Genomic DNA, 14,600 nt, shown 5'->3' on the forward strand with positions numbered 1-14,600 from the left:
ACTTTAACAATGGCTGGTTAGATCAGAATAGAAACATATATATTATCCAATTATCCACTTCTCATGGTTTGCACTAGTCTTATTTTCAATGGATCACCTGTCCAAGGATGAAATGGTTACACGTACTATGTCCAAATTTTTTTTACGCTACAAAAATTAAATTGAGTTGTGGTAAAAATAAAAAACTGATCATAAACAAATTAAAAAATAAGAGCTCTTGAATAAATGGGATATAAAATATACTCCTTATGTAGGGATTTATTTCTAACATTGTTCATCTTAATTATAAATTTGAGGCAAATTAATTGATTAATACAATTGCTCTCTCACACGCAACCTTTCGACGGTCCAATGAACGCGGGATTCTGTGGAGCTGTTGTATATTTTTTAGTGGGCCATTGGAACTAATGCCACATCTAGCCTTATTGAGAAAAAAAAATTCCCAATCTAGCCTTCTTCTTAAAAAAATTTCTAATCTAGTCTTTTTTTTGATGGATTAGAAAATAAAAATGACTTAAGAGCATTTATATGTTAATTAGGAGAGAGAAAATTTTTCTCTCTCTTTCCTCTCAATTAATTCCTATAATAATAACAATAATTTAAAAATAATATTTAATAATAATGACATTATTATTACTGAATGATAATTTTTTTATTATTATTATTATTATTATTATTATTATTACTAGTATTTAGTACAAGTGGTAAAGTACTTGGTGGTTGGTACTTGAAGTTCTGAGTTTGAATTATTATTATTCCAGCTAAGTTTATTTTCTAAAAAAATAAATAAAAAGGATAGCATCATGCTATCTTTCTGAAAAAAATATTCAGTAATAATAATATTTATTATTATTAAATATTAATTTTTAATAAATATTATTATAACAAAAATTAATTATTTTTAAATATTAGTAGGGTGAGAGGAGAGAGAGAAAAAAATTTCTCTCTCCTAATTAGCATATAAATACTATTAAAATTATCTTTTATTTTCTAATTATCAAAAGAAGGATAGGTTAAAAAAAAATTTTAAAAGGAGGCTAGATTGGGATTTTTTTTATCTAATAAGACTATACATGGCATTAGTTCGGACCATTGCATTTATAATACATACATACACAATCAATCAATCAATCATATAAAGGTCCACGTCAAATATGGAGGAGTTAGGTGTGCGTCGTTAATTATTCCATGCAATTTAGCCGCCATCGCACGATACATTTTCTTTCGCATCTAATATTTAATTTTAGGGGCCCTGGTTGCCCCACTTTTGTAGCCTAATTCATCTATCCAATGAATGAAGCGGGTAGCGTGCTATCTTTTTCTAAAAAAAAAAAAATCTAATATTTAATTTTAAGAAAAACTTTACAAATAATTTATAAACGTGACCAATTATATATATATAGTAAGTGCTAACAATTATTGCTTAATACAATGGTTCTTATTTGTTTAAAAGAAGAGTTTTTAAGTGACGGAGATTTGAACTATACATGCGGAGATATATATTCGGAATTGAATTTGATCCTCAATTCTTTGGAGTATAGGTTAGTTTGAAGTGCGGCGAATTACAGGTTCTTTGGGAAAAGGTTAAGACAACAGTCAAAAAAAGAAAAGAAAAAGAAAAACAGCAAGTGCTCATCTTAAATGAATAAGTTTGAGAAACAAAACAACTAAAATTTTATCTGTGCGCGCGCGTGTGTATATATATATATATATATGCAGAATGTTTTTCATTGTATTGGCGTTTGCATTGCTCATGGGGATGCAAAAGGGAATGCATAATTACAAACGGACGACTTTAAGTTGATCAAAATTGCTTTCAATATGATTTGTTTTCTCATGTTAAATTAACTTTGATTAAATTTAATTGTATCGAATCTATCAATAAAATGTTCTGCACTACTGATTACAGTAAACTCCATCGATCAAGATTGATACTAGTTTAATCTTCGAACATGGAACATCGGGTACTGACGTCCATCAAGCTTTTAGTCAATAAGTGTATAGTTTGTGTTAATTTGGCTCACCTCATCTCATAACAAGTGAGGTGAACATCATTGGTACGTGAGCGATATCTAATAATTCATCGATTTGTTCTGATTATGCTTTACATTAACGCCTAGTTTGAATTTGATACTTGACCTCTTTTAGATTTGATTTAGCCATACATGCGATATTATTGGCGTATAAAAAAGTTAGGCATATATATGCATCTCAATTAAGCAACATTGGCCTTTTTCTAGTTGATGGTTCATCTCATCTACTAAACGAGGGCCGTTCACTAATTACCTCCCAAATCAATTTATAATCCCATGCGTGCACATCAAATAAAATTAACAAAAATGGTGTAGTAGACGTTTCAAGTTCTCTATAAATAAAAATGTATAGTACACCACCTAATTTTGATCCATTAAATGTCATTCCCTTCCACTCCGTTTCCTATACTTGATCCTAGCTATTCAACTCATTAGAGTTATGGAGTGAAGTACAAGTTAAGCTTTTTGAAGCCCATCTCAAATTCTCAATATATATTAACATACCAATATACATACCAAGGACAAATTTGTACGGGAAAACAGTACTGATTGTGAAGGATAGTTGTTTCCCACTCGGACTCATTAGACATATAAAACAGTGTCTTAATAATCATATATAATACTGACCGTTCCTAGAGCAAGTGGTAAAGGACTTGCTGGTTGGTATCCGAGGTCCCAAGTTCGAATCCTAATTGATTCATATTTCCAGCTAAGTTTATTTCTAAATGAAATAAACGAACCGAATAGCGTGTTACCTAAGTACTTATCTCTCTCAAAAAAAAAAAATCATATATAATCATGATTATTATATAGTTACAAGTGTCCATCAACTGTAGATTAAGACGTTTGCTTCTCTACACGCCAAGGCCCTCTTTGTTTTTGCATGCTCATTGATAGGAACCTGCACTGATTAAATTTGAACTATATATTCAATAATGCAATAGAGTGACAAGCAACGAGAGCAAAAGCAAAGTAATGGATTGCAACTTCGACGTGGACTCCACTACTACCCATATGAGAGGTCCAAATTAAGAGGTAGCGCATATACTTAGGGGGAGTGCAAATTCGTGTAAATGTATCCTCAAATAACCTAGCAATATAGCCATTCCTACCCTGTCACGATCAATCCCACAAGCCTTTTATCTATTCTTGTTCGATCACCGCGGGGAGCTAAGGCAAAATAGAATAAATGTATCCTCAAATAACATAACAAACTATATTTAATTACTGTATAGAATTTTGAGTTTATTAGTTGAATATTTTTATCTTCTAGCTAGTAGCAGTTACATTTTTGTCCGTATTTAAATGATATTTTTATAATTTTCTTAAATCAAATGCAATTGAAAGCACGCAGTTTTAGTTTGCAAATAAACTCGTTTTCTTCTTCAATAAAAAAGGGTAAAATATTTACTATTATCACCACTATTCGTAAACTGTAGTTTTAGTTTTAATTTTTAATTTTTAATTTTATTTTTTGTTCGTCGTTTATTATTTATTTTTGAGCCCAGTTGCCTCATTTATGTAACCTAATTTATTTTTTTATTGAATGAAAGAGATCGCACGTTATATTTTTTCAAAAAAAAATTACTACTATTATTGCAGTAAGCTTAATAAATAAAGGTCAATAACTTGGTGCCTTAAATTACAACTACATAATTAATTACATATGTATAACTTAAACAAAGGCACAGTAAGAACACAAAAATATGCTAATTATTTGATGTGTATTTATCTATTTATTTATTTATTAAATAACCAAATTTGAGTTGGCCTTGACATCACGGACTCGTCCATCTCCCGAGTAACCGGGCAAAAAGGTTTTTCTCAAAAAACACGACAAAATAGTTGGTTCAATGATGTGCCCGTTGGATGGCGAAATAATTAAATAATGAGTATTATGTTTAAAAAAATATTATTTCCATACTTTTTTTTATATGGTGCATGTTTACACCTTCTTATCCGTAATTTAAAATTCTTCTTTGAGTACTTACTATCAAGAAAAAAGTTCATAAAATTAATCGAAAAATATATAAGCTGTTTAGAGCTTAAGGGCTAAGATTTATAGCCATGCATATTATAGGTGTATACAATGTATTGCTCATGTATATAATGCTTGTGGTATTCAGTATTTTCATATAATTAATGCTTATGTACAATATTCAATATCTCACGTGCATGTATATATGCAGAGTAGGGCTACTATACTTTTATAAGTATTAGGCCCTTCGTACTCATAAGTTGTTTTCGATGATGGAGCTTCCGAATTGATGATCCATTCCGTTAAATATGATCTAGAATATTTAAAATTTTTATAAAATAAATTTCGTAATTTTTCAAAATCATAATAAAATCTATCAAGCGAGTATAAAATGAACAGTCAAAATCGAACGACGTCCTAAAAATAGATGATCGGAGTTATTGAACTTTATCTAGATAGTGAATAGAATTTTCTATCAAAAATTCAATCTATACCGATTCTTTTGCACCGTTAAAATAGCAAGTATTTTATACCGGCCGTTAAAAATTGTCAATTTTATGAGCTTTCGATCGTAAGGTAAATGATGTCAAAAAATTATGGAATTTGATTTCTAGAAGTTTTAAATGTTCTAGAAAATGTTTAACAGGATGAATCGTCGATTCGAAAGTTTTATCATCGAAAACAACTTATGAGTACGAAGCCGATCGTACTCATAAAAGTATAATAGCCAGACACACTCTCTCTCTCTCTCTCTCTCTCTCTCTCTCTCTCTCTCTCTCTCTCTCTCTATATATATATATATATATATATATATATATATATGAGATCCGTGTGTATGTCCCACATAGAAGCCTCGCAAGGAACCATTTTGGTGGGAATTAATGTAGAGGAAATGAGAAGCTTCAACGCAGTAAACATGGCCCCCACCTTAAAAATCCGCGTATAGTAATAGAAGTGAATGGAAGATGAGGTGTGCAAAGCAACCAAAGACTTCTTTTTTTTTTTTTTTTCTTTCTTTCTTTCTTTTTCAAATAAAGGAAAGGTTTGCATGGAATGACTCGGAGTCGTCATTTTAGACCTTATTTGGTTGAATGGGTCACACAAAGGAGACATTAAGTCTTCTAACAAAATTTTTGCAATTAGTATAATTGTATAATTGTACGATAATCTCATGTTAAAAAATAGCAAAGCAAAGCGTTGCGTATTGTGTACTTCTTTATTTTTAGCATATGATTTAGAATCGATATCGAACCAACTCAATTTTTTCGTGTAATTCGAGGGTACTAATGATTTAATTTTTCATTAGATTAGAGGATGTTGTATGACTTGGTAGAAATATAATGTAGTTGTGGTGATAAAAAAGGCCTTCATCAAATTAAAGACAATTCTTTCGTTGTTGTAAAACAATGCACACTAGCTAGTGGTTCTCACATTGCATGATTTGATACCAATCCAAACATAATCTAATTAACTTGGACTGGACCAAGCTTGACGCTGTTTAGACTACAATAATTAATGTTAGGACCATATCGATTTCCTAACATATTAAGATCTAAATCCCAAAATTAGATGAAGCGATGAATAATCGACCGAAAATAATTGAACTTAATTATTTCACCATTACTACCAGCCATAGGGATCGAGAATCTTTCAGGGTGATTGATGGTATCTGTTTCTTACAAAGTAATGACAACTTAAAAGCGTTCCTTTCTCCAAAAACTCCAATACGGTGAGTTTTAAAAGACATATATATATATATATATATATATATATATATATATATATATATATNATATATATATATATATATATATATATATCAGTTTATTGTATCATGTTCTTGATAATAATATTTATTATATAAGTAGTTTTTAATAGTGTCAATTCTTATTACTGTCACTTTACTTTTAGGAATAAAATTTGGAAAAATATGTGTTTTCAGACCTAAATAACTTAAACGTTGCATCAGAACTAATGATTTGTATTTAGAAATTTAAGACATGATCTTGATTTGAGATGATTTAGGGTTAGTGAGATGGTGGTTCAGATGTCTCCCTCGAAATTAGCTGTACAGTATTATTCTTGTCGAACACCCCCAACCTCTTTCTTCTCACGGGCCCCTTGAATCTTTTGAGGTCACAACATGCTTCTCCCCCGGTCCTTTTTTAGGATTTTTTTACAAAATAATCATCTAAAATTTTATAATTTATAAAATAATCCTATCAAATTTGTATTTGGTAAATTAACTCTCAAAACGCGATGAATCATTCACCGCATTCTGAAAGTCTCTAAGGTCTTTTAAATTCTTCATAATTTTTTGGGAAAGAGAAAAAAATGAAATTGTTATAATTGTACGTAGATTATACGGGAAATAAAAAAAGTGTGGTTGTTAGGATTGTGTGTGGAATATTAGAATTTTTGTTTGATTGTTAGAATTATATGGATAGATTATTAAATTTTTTTTGATTGTTAGGATTGTATGGATAGATTATTAGACAGATTGTTAAGATTATATGTGATTTGTTGAAATATTTATGTGGTTGTTAGGATTATAGAAAGAAACAATAAACAAGTGAAAGGCGGTGAATGATTCACCGCTTTTCTGAGAAATTAGGCTCTTTATGAAAGCGGTGAATCATTCACCGTCTTTAAGAGATTAGTTTTTNAAGTGTGGTTGTTAGGATTGTGTGTGGAATGTTAGAATTTTTGTTTGATTATTAGAATTGTATGGATAGATTATTAATTTTTTTTTGATTGTTAGGATTATATGGATACATTATTTGGATTTTCAAATTGTTAAGATTATATGTGATGTTTGATTATTACGATTGTATAGATAGATTATTAGAATCTTTTTGATTGTTAGGATTGTATGGATAGATTATTAAAATTTTCAGGTCGTTAAGATTACATGTGATTTGTTGAAATATTTATGTGGTTGTTAGGATTATAGAAAGAAATAATAAATAAGTGGAAGGCGGTGACTTTTTTGAAAAATTAGGATCTTTATAAAAACGGTGAATCATTCACCGTCTTTAAGAGATTAGTTTTTAAAATATAATTTTGGCAAAATTATTTTTCAAATAATAAAATTTTAAAAGATTATTTTTTTAAAAAAATCCCCTTTTTAACCCTCTCTATCGTCCTCACGCGGCAACCATATTTAAAAGAGGAGTAATACTTGCTGCATATCTATCTACAAAATGTAAATTTTACACTCTATTCATGCAAAGACTACTATTATCTTGTTGGTCTTATCAACTATTTGTATAATTTATTATAAAAACTCAAAAGAATTTATGAGTTTTAGAACAAGTAGAGTGTAAGATGTACACCGAGATACAAGCGTACACATAATGTTTTTTTTTTCTCGGCAAATTTATGATCTCCCTTATTTCACTTTAAATTTGCTACTTGATATGAAGCTTCTACAAACTGTTTAGTCAAAGCCTTAGATTCCTCCCAACTCTGAGTTAAAGTGTTGATTCTGGGCATTTGGCGTATTCGCGGTGGAGTTCAGGTTTGTGCTTAATGGGCTGATCAAGGCGCTCGTGCGGCCTATTAAACTATCCCTGGCCCAGCTGAGCATTATGGCCTGATTTGGTAAGAGCTTTAGGCCCATAATAATATTGTCCCTTCCCTGTAATTTTCATCTGAATACTTTGGTTTAGGTCCAAACCAATTTTTTTTAAAGTTTATTCGTGTTCGAATTATCTGAAATAAGCGCGACATTTTATATGTTAAGAGAGTAAAAGAAATAATTATTTCATGCAAATAAGTAGATGAAGTAAAAGCTGAGTTTCCCTTTCCTCTTAATCTGGTAAAATCTTCGACTTAGGTTGCATTCGAGATTGCAGATCAGATGTGTTACAGGGGAGAGAAAGTGAAGATAATATTTAGCTTGGTTGGTAAATAGAGAAGCATATATTCGTTTGGTTTTATCCCAACTCCTTATGACGCAGCAGCGTCAAGCAAAACTTAAAACTAAACGGGCCCGATTTTTGGGCCGACTCATACTTGGGTCATTATACTAAAAATACGGCCCAAAACGTGGCCTGGACCGGGCACTGAGAAGATCTGCCTCGTATTGGGCCCAAAATTTTATCCGGCCCGATATTCGTGCTCACGCCACGTGGACATTTTAAGTGGCATCGTACAACCTTTCCCCTCCCTGGCTCTGTTTCCGCGATTTACATTTTTAAGCCACTGACGTTATCTAATGCCCTAATCTCGTCCTCGCGCTCGCTCATCGCCATCGTCTGCTTCTTCGTCCCAGTCTCTCTCCTCCTGTGCGCTTCGAAACCCTAATCCGATCTCCTTCCCTCAATCCCAATCTTTCGAAACCCTAATTGTCTCTCGATCCATTTCCTCATTACACGTCGTCCCTTGCACGAGATCTCTGTCTCTCGTCCCTAACCTGATATCTTCGCCCCTGTTTTGATCTGGAAATTTTCGAAGAACCGACGATTTTGTACGATTATTTTTTTTCCCCCTGTAATCTTACAATAAAATCTCCTTTCGAAGGGCTAATCGAGCTCAAATCCACAATCTCGATCGGCGAATTCATATAGAGGATTTGGAAACCTCGGTGTTGATAGATCTGTATACTTCTTCTGCGTCGTTGGAAACCCTAGCTGGATCGTGAAGGAGATGGTCGGGGGTGGAAGCAGGAGGGACAATGGCCCCCTGAAGATCGGGACCACGAACGTGTACGCGGCGCTCGAATCCCTGAAGAAGAAGAAGAAGTCGGATAAGGATTCGTCCAAGAGCAAGGGCTCGTCGAAGACCCCGACGAAGGAGCCGGAGAAGCAGGTGTTCTGGGCCCCGACGCCGCTGAACGTCACCTCCTGGGCGGATGTCGACGATGACGACGACTACTACGCCACCACCGACCCGCCAAAGCCGGTTTGGGGCTCCTCAGACCACCAAGAGAGCAACGACACTGCGGCGGTCGGAGAGGAGGTCTCTCTCTCTCTCTCTCTCTCTCTCTCTCTCTCAATTTTACTTTGTAAAGCTGTGATTATCTCATATTTTCTTCAGTAGTGCATGCATCTCTTTTGTGTGTTACTCATTTGTAGCTATATGTGTTCGTGATAACTATAATAAGTGGATTGTGGACTTATTGCATATCTGTGCCTTGCATTTGTTGTTAAATGAAAAAATTCATGTCAACAGTGACTGTTGAACATTTTTGCCCTTTTTTTTTCCTAGTTTCGATGAGGGTACCACGTCAGCATTGAGCTTTCGCTGGTTATAAATTTATCACTTGATAAACTACTTGCTGATGTTGTTGTCGCTAGTTACTCCGGACGTAAGGATACATGCTTATGTGTGTTCTTATTTGGAATGTAGCAATTAGTGACGAATCTTTACACGTGTTGTTTATTTGTTTTAGCTATATACTCATTCTTTCGTATCAACATTTTGATTATTTTTAGATCGATATATTCAATAATGCTTTTAAGTATGCCTTTTTATACAAATCAAGGAGAGTCAATCTTGGTTGTAATTTACACAACATAAGAGTGCACTCTTTTTCGTTATTTTTATTGCTTTTGATAAACACAGTTCGTCCTTGTAGTAATGCGACTATTCTAGGACCTATGTTTTCGTTATTTTTATTGTGGTAATTCAACTGTCATTTTATAGAAGCTTATTTGCCATTTGTTCATGCCTAATGGCAACATAGTTTTATTAATGAGTATTTTATTGTTCTACTGTAAATGTGTGCCCTATTTTCCTCAGCTGCACAACTAAGCTTTAGGAGCCCTCGCACCTTGATGCGCCTGGGCCTTTTAAAACTATGGCTGTATTGCTATTTATTGTTGCTAGTGCTAATGTGTTGTTATTACCCGTTGTTTTTGCCCCCCTACATGTTCTGTGTTTCTGACACTTTTTTGTTCTTTTTTGAATTTAAAAACTGGCAGATTTATCAGCTTTTGCGTGTTGCTGCCTTTTCCATTTGGACTCCTGCTTTTCTTTTAAAAAATAACTATATCTGGCAATTGGTATTAGTTCTCTAGGTTTTCAATAATTTTGATTGGGCTTTCGGGCGAGGTTCAGCTCAGAAATTTCCTCTTTTTTTTTCACCTACAAGGCATTCTCACCCCTTCTACTCCTCTTCCCTCCCTCCACCCCTCTCCTTCCACCCACCCACCACCTCCTTTCTTCTTTCTACTTAAACCATTCTTCTTGGTTTCTGCTTTTATTCCTTCTTCTTTCATTGAAAAGTTGATTTGGAAGTCCCTTGCATTTAGCTGTCTGCTATTAGTTTTTTGGGCTAGGGTTTCCAACACAATTTCTCAAATTGAGAACTGCATCTATTGGTATCAGTAGATGTTTAACTTGTCGCCAAGTATAGGAATTGATTCAAATTGGCTTTATATATTCTTGGTCCCAAACCTTGCTATGGATGATGCCTCGGACTGGGGCTGCTAGTTAGAATTTTCTATTATAAGATGAAACCTACATGCATTTGACAACTTCAAGGTAGAATAGGAGTTATCTGTGTCATGTATTCATGTGTGATATTCCTAAGATTTACTTTTAGTTGCTAAACTAGAATCCATTCTTCTTTTATATTGTCGTTGTCCAATTAACTTACATTATTAGCCTGTATCTAGGGCTAAATCTTTATAATGTGAGGGAGGCTAATATTGATCGTAATACTTTGTTGGTTTTCTTATTTATGTTGTCAGTTAAGACAAGGAAACATGATTATGTGACGCTTATCTGAAGAAGAGTAGACGTTGTATATGTTTTAGTGCATTGTGACAAGGATTAGTTAATTTTCTTTCATATTAACCTTCAAATCAATTTGTTGACCATATGTTTTTGGCATATATAATCCATTTTCCACAATACATGCTGCAGGAAAGTGAAAGTGAAGATGATGGTCTTGAAATTGATGAGGGTGATGATGATGCCGAGGAGGAACCTGAGCATGAAGCTGAAGCTGCTGTCCCAGCTGAACAAGAAGTGAGTAAGGCCACCCCTGCTCCTCTGCTGGTTAAGGATACAGAGAGGCAGCTATCGAAGAAGGAGCTGAAGAAAAAGGGGTTGGCTGAGTTGGATGCTGTTTTGGCTGAGCTGGGGATTTCTACTAATGATAAAAATTCTACTTTAAAAGAAGGAAATGGTCAGAGCTATATTCTTTTTGCAATATATATTATTAATGAATAGTGCCTTGATTCGCAACCAATGGCTATACTAGTCCCACTTCTAGAGGGGCTTATTTGTTTCGGGATACTATTATTCAGGGTGAATTGCATTGGGGTCCTCAACCCCTTCATTTGTTTCTTCTCCAATGTTTCAATTGTTCTGATAGGGTCCTTTCCTTTTTGAGAAATTATGTCATGGTCGCTAACCTTTGAATCTTCTTGCAATCTGAACCTTCTGATTAAATTCGTAGAGTAAATGGGAAACAATTATCCATGTAAATGCTATCAAACTATCGTTTTAGCCTTTTTTTGGATTCCTCATTTATAGATAGATGATTGCCTAATTTAACCAAAGAAATTAATGAAAGGGGTAAGACTGACGGAATGCAAAGAAAGGTTGGGGATCTGTGGTGCAATTTACCCTATTTTGTATTCCTGACTGTCAGTAAATGTGCAATATTGCAAGCAAAACTTCAGCATTTTAATCGTGCAATTTTTGCAGCCGAGACAAAACCAGTAGAGCAAATTGATGATGGGGATAAAAAGGACGAAAGCAAGAGTGCAAAGAAGAAGAAGGCTAAGAAAGAGAAATCGTCAAAGGAAGCTAAGGAGGCCCAAGAACAGTCCGATGGTGCGGAGATCAATAAAATCCCTGAGGAGGCAACAGGTGTTGAACTTGAGGAGGACGCTGCTGCGGTTGACATGAAAGAACGGATAAAAAAAGTGGCATCGATGAAGAAGAAGAAGTCAAACAAGGATACGGATTCAGCGGCAAAAGCTGCTGCGGCAGAAGCTGCTGCAAGGAGTGCGAGGCTTGCTGCTGCCAAGAAGAAAGAGAAGAACCACTACAATCAACAGCCGGTGAGGTAAGCTAATCGCTTTTATATTCCCCGATGGTGAGTTTGATATCTCTTGTTTGTTTTTGTTGGATTTTAGAATAAAACTATTATGTTGTCAGTATAGATGACCTGTGCTTTGGTTTCCTTTGGATATTTTCTAGGCCTTTTAGGGCCTTTTTTGTATGAACAGTGTAGAATGACATGTTGCTCGCACCTGTTAGTTCTGTCGGAAACCTGTGCATGTTACATTACAATTGTAGTTAATCTGAGCTGAACTATTAGCTTGTTAGATTTATGGTTAATTTCTACTCTTTTTATGTTTTCACTTATCTTAACTACGTTATACTTAACATACGACGATCACCTGGGTTGCCAAAACAGCTAGTAATAATGGAATTGAATGGCATGTTCTACAATATTTAATTTGACTTGAAACACCAAAAGAGTCCTCTTTTATGGGAAGAAGCGGAATATACAGGAATATCTGAACTAATATCGGAACAGAACATGGAAATTTTGTGATTTGATTCTAGTCTGTTGGAAGGTCCTTGATGCATAATCATGATTTGGAGGATAATCATGAACTGTCCATTTTGGGCCTATATTTATGCCAATAGGAGATGACATGTTGGATTTCAAATGGGAAACGCTTATTAAGCCTGGTCAAAAGCTCTACAGTGATTTGGCTCTTTGCATATTATCTACATAATTTTGGCTTTATTACCGCATATTCTTTCGACCAATATAATGGATAGGTATCTCAGAGATGTGCAGGGCAAGATATCCATCCGGCAGAACAAGCTTTTTTGATTTATCTCATCATTCCAATCTTTTTTTTCGATTTTCTTCTTTATTGCTCAAAACTCTCAAAGGTTTAGACTTGGTCATATTTTTGGGGTTTGATAGAAATGTCAGAAGCGGAAAACATACTTATCTTGTGGGGATTCGCTATTAGTTTATTTTTTTGGAAAGATAGGTAGTATGCTATCCGCTTCGTTTATTTCATTTATAAATAAACTTAGCTGAAAATGTGAATCAATTAGGATTTGAACTTAGGACCTCGAGTACCAATTATGAAGTCCTTTGTCACTTGCGCTAAGGACGGTCAATGCTATTGGTTTATTTTAAGGGTAAACTTCAAATACCACCTCTGTGGTTTCGCACTTTATCATTTTAGTACCCTGTAGTTTAAAGTGTATCAAGTTAGTATCATGTGGTTTTATTTTTATCTTTTTGTTAATTTTTCTATTAATATTTTGTTAAATTATATGCAAAAAATTTCTGACACTCCATCTAGGTTTATCAAATATTTATTTTAGTATCCTTTAGTTTTAACTTTGTCATTAATTTAACAAAAAAAGATTATTGGAATCGATAATAAAATGATAAAAATGAAACCACATGACACTAAATTGATACATTTTAAATCATAGAATACTAAAGTGAGGAAGTGTGAAACTATATGGGTGATATTTGATGTTTTTTTTTTATTTTAATAAGGGAATTAGCATGTGTTAGTAATAATGGATTTACTTTGGCTTATTTGGAGGAGAAGAGGATTATAGGATATTTCCTCCCAGTCTGTGTCATCAGGCACGTGGTGTTGGATGACTTTATACGAGGCAGAAGTTTTCTGAGCTCTTTTATAAATATATTATTATAAGAAAATTCTGGATATTAAAAAAACTCATTTGTTTTGTTTGTTTTATTTTTTTTTTTTTTTTTTTTTGTGCTTGTTTGGATACATAATATTTTTCTGATATATCTCTTTCATACATTTAAAATAGTATATGAGGCTTGTGAGATTATATATAATATATATATATATATTTATATATATATATATAAAAATAAGTGGATTGTTATATTTGTTTTTTTTATTATGTTCTGAGAATAAGATAAGTAAAATATATTTTTTACTAAATTTTGAATATTAAGACTTTTCACGAAGCAAAAATCATGCTCCTTTTTTATAATCACTCTTGAAATTTCTTATATAAGTTATTTGGATATTCAAACAAGACCTCAGTTTTGATTACCAAATTAACTTACACTATTTCAATCTAAAATTTTATTTTTCTAGAAAAAAATATTATTTTGTATTTTTAATTGAACGCATTAATTGAATAAAGCATATCCAAATTGTGGAAGTTTTCTTTCTGTCATCTTCGATCTCAAATATCAAACAGCTTTGAAAAGTAGACAAAGTTTTAGTCGGAAAAGGTTCTAATTCAATGGACGATAGGGATTGAAACTAATAGCTTTATGAAGGACAACTAATTCCAACTTATAAGGTCATCTACAACAAGCTCCAATTTAATACTGTCTCTCTACGTGGGTGAAAGGGCAATGTATTTTTGTTTTCTTTTTTTTATTTTTTTTGTTGGTCCTTTGTCCAAAAAAAAAAAAAGTAAAAAAAAAGGCCTTTTAGGGCTCCATTAATTATCCCGACAATCTAAATTTATTTAATTGTAAGTTTCTTAATCTTTAGATTTTCTTCAATAACCTATTTTGAAGCAACACAAAGTTTTGTTTTGCCTTGGCCATCCGTACTAAATTCTAAGTAAAAAAAACGTGTGTGAATTATTTT

General features: G+C 33.1%; 1 protein-coding gene across 1 annotated transcript; it reads left to right on the forward strand.

Moving 5' to 3' along the window:
• LOC109716436 (eukaryotic translation initiation factor 4 gamma-like) lies at positions 8,461 to 12,305 on the forward strand. Its single transcript, XM_020241882.1, has 3 exons — positions 8,461 to 8,973; positions 10,885 to 11,149; positions 11,674 to 12,305. The coding sequence occupies exons 1-3, from the start codon at positions 8,662 to 8,664 to the stop codon at positions 12,039 to 12,041; spliced, it is 945 nt and encodes a 314-aa protein (XP_020097471.1). The 5' UTR covers positions 8,461 to 8,661; the 3' UTR covers positions 12,042 to 12,305.

The sequence above is a fragment of the Ananas comosus genome, linkage group 10, assembly GCF_001540865.1.
Source record: "Ananas comosus cultivar F153 linkage group 10, ASM154086v1, whole genome shotgun sequence".
Classification (NCBI taxonomy): Eukaryota; Viridiplantae; Streptophyta; class Magnoliopsida; order Poales; family Bromeliaceae; genus Ananas; species Ananas comosus.

Bases quoted from the DNA above. Each gene is read 5' to 3' on its own strand.
- LOC109716436 (XM_020241882.1), top strand. From the start codon at position 8,662: ATGGTCGGGGGTGGAAGCAGGAGGGACAATGGCCCCCTGAAGATCGGG. The intron at 8,974-10,884 runs GTCTCTCTCTCT...TACATGCTGCAG, and splicing joins CTGCGGCGGTCGGAGAGGAG to GAAAGTGAAAGTGAAGATGA. The intron at 11,150-11,673 runs GTCAGAGCTATA...CAATTTTTGCAG, and splicing joins TACTTTAAAAGAAGGAAATG to CCGAGACAAAACCAGTAGAG.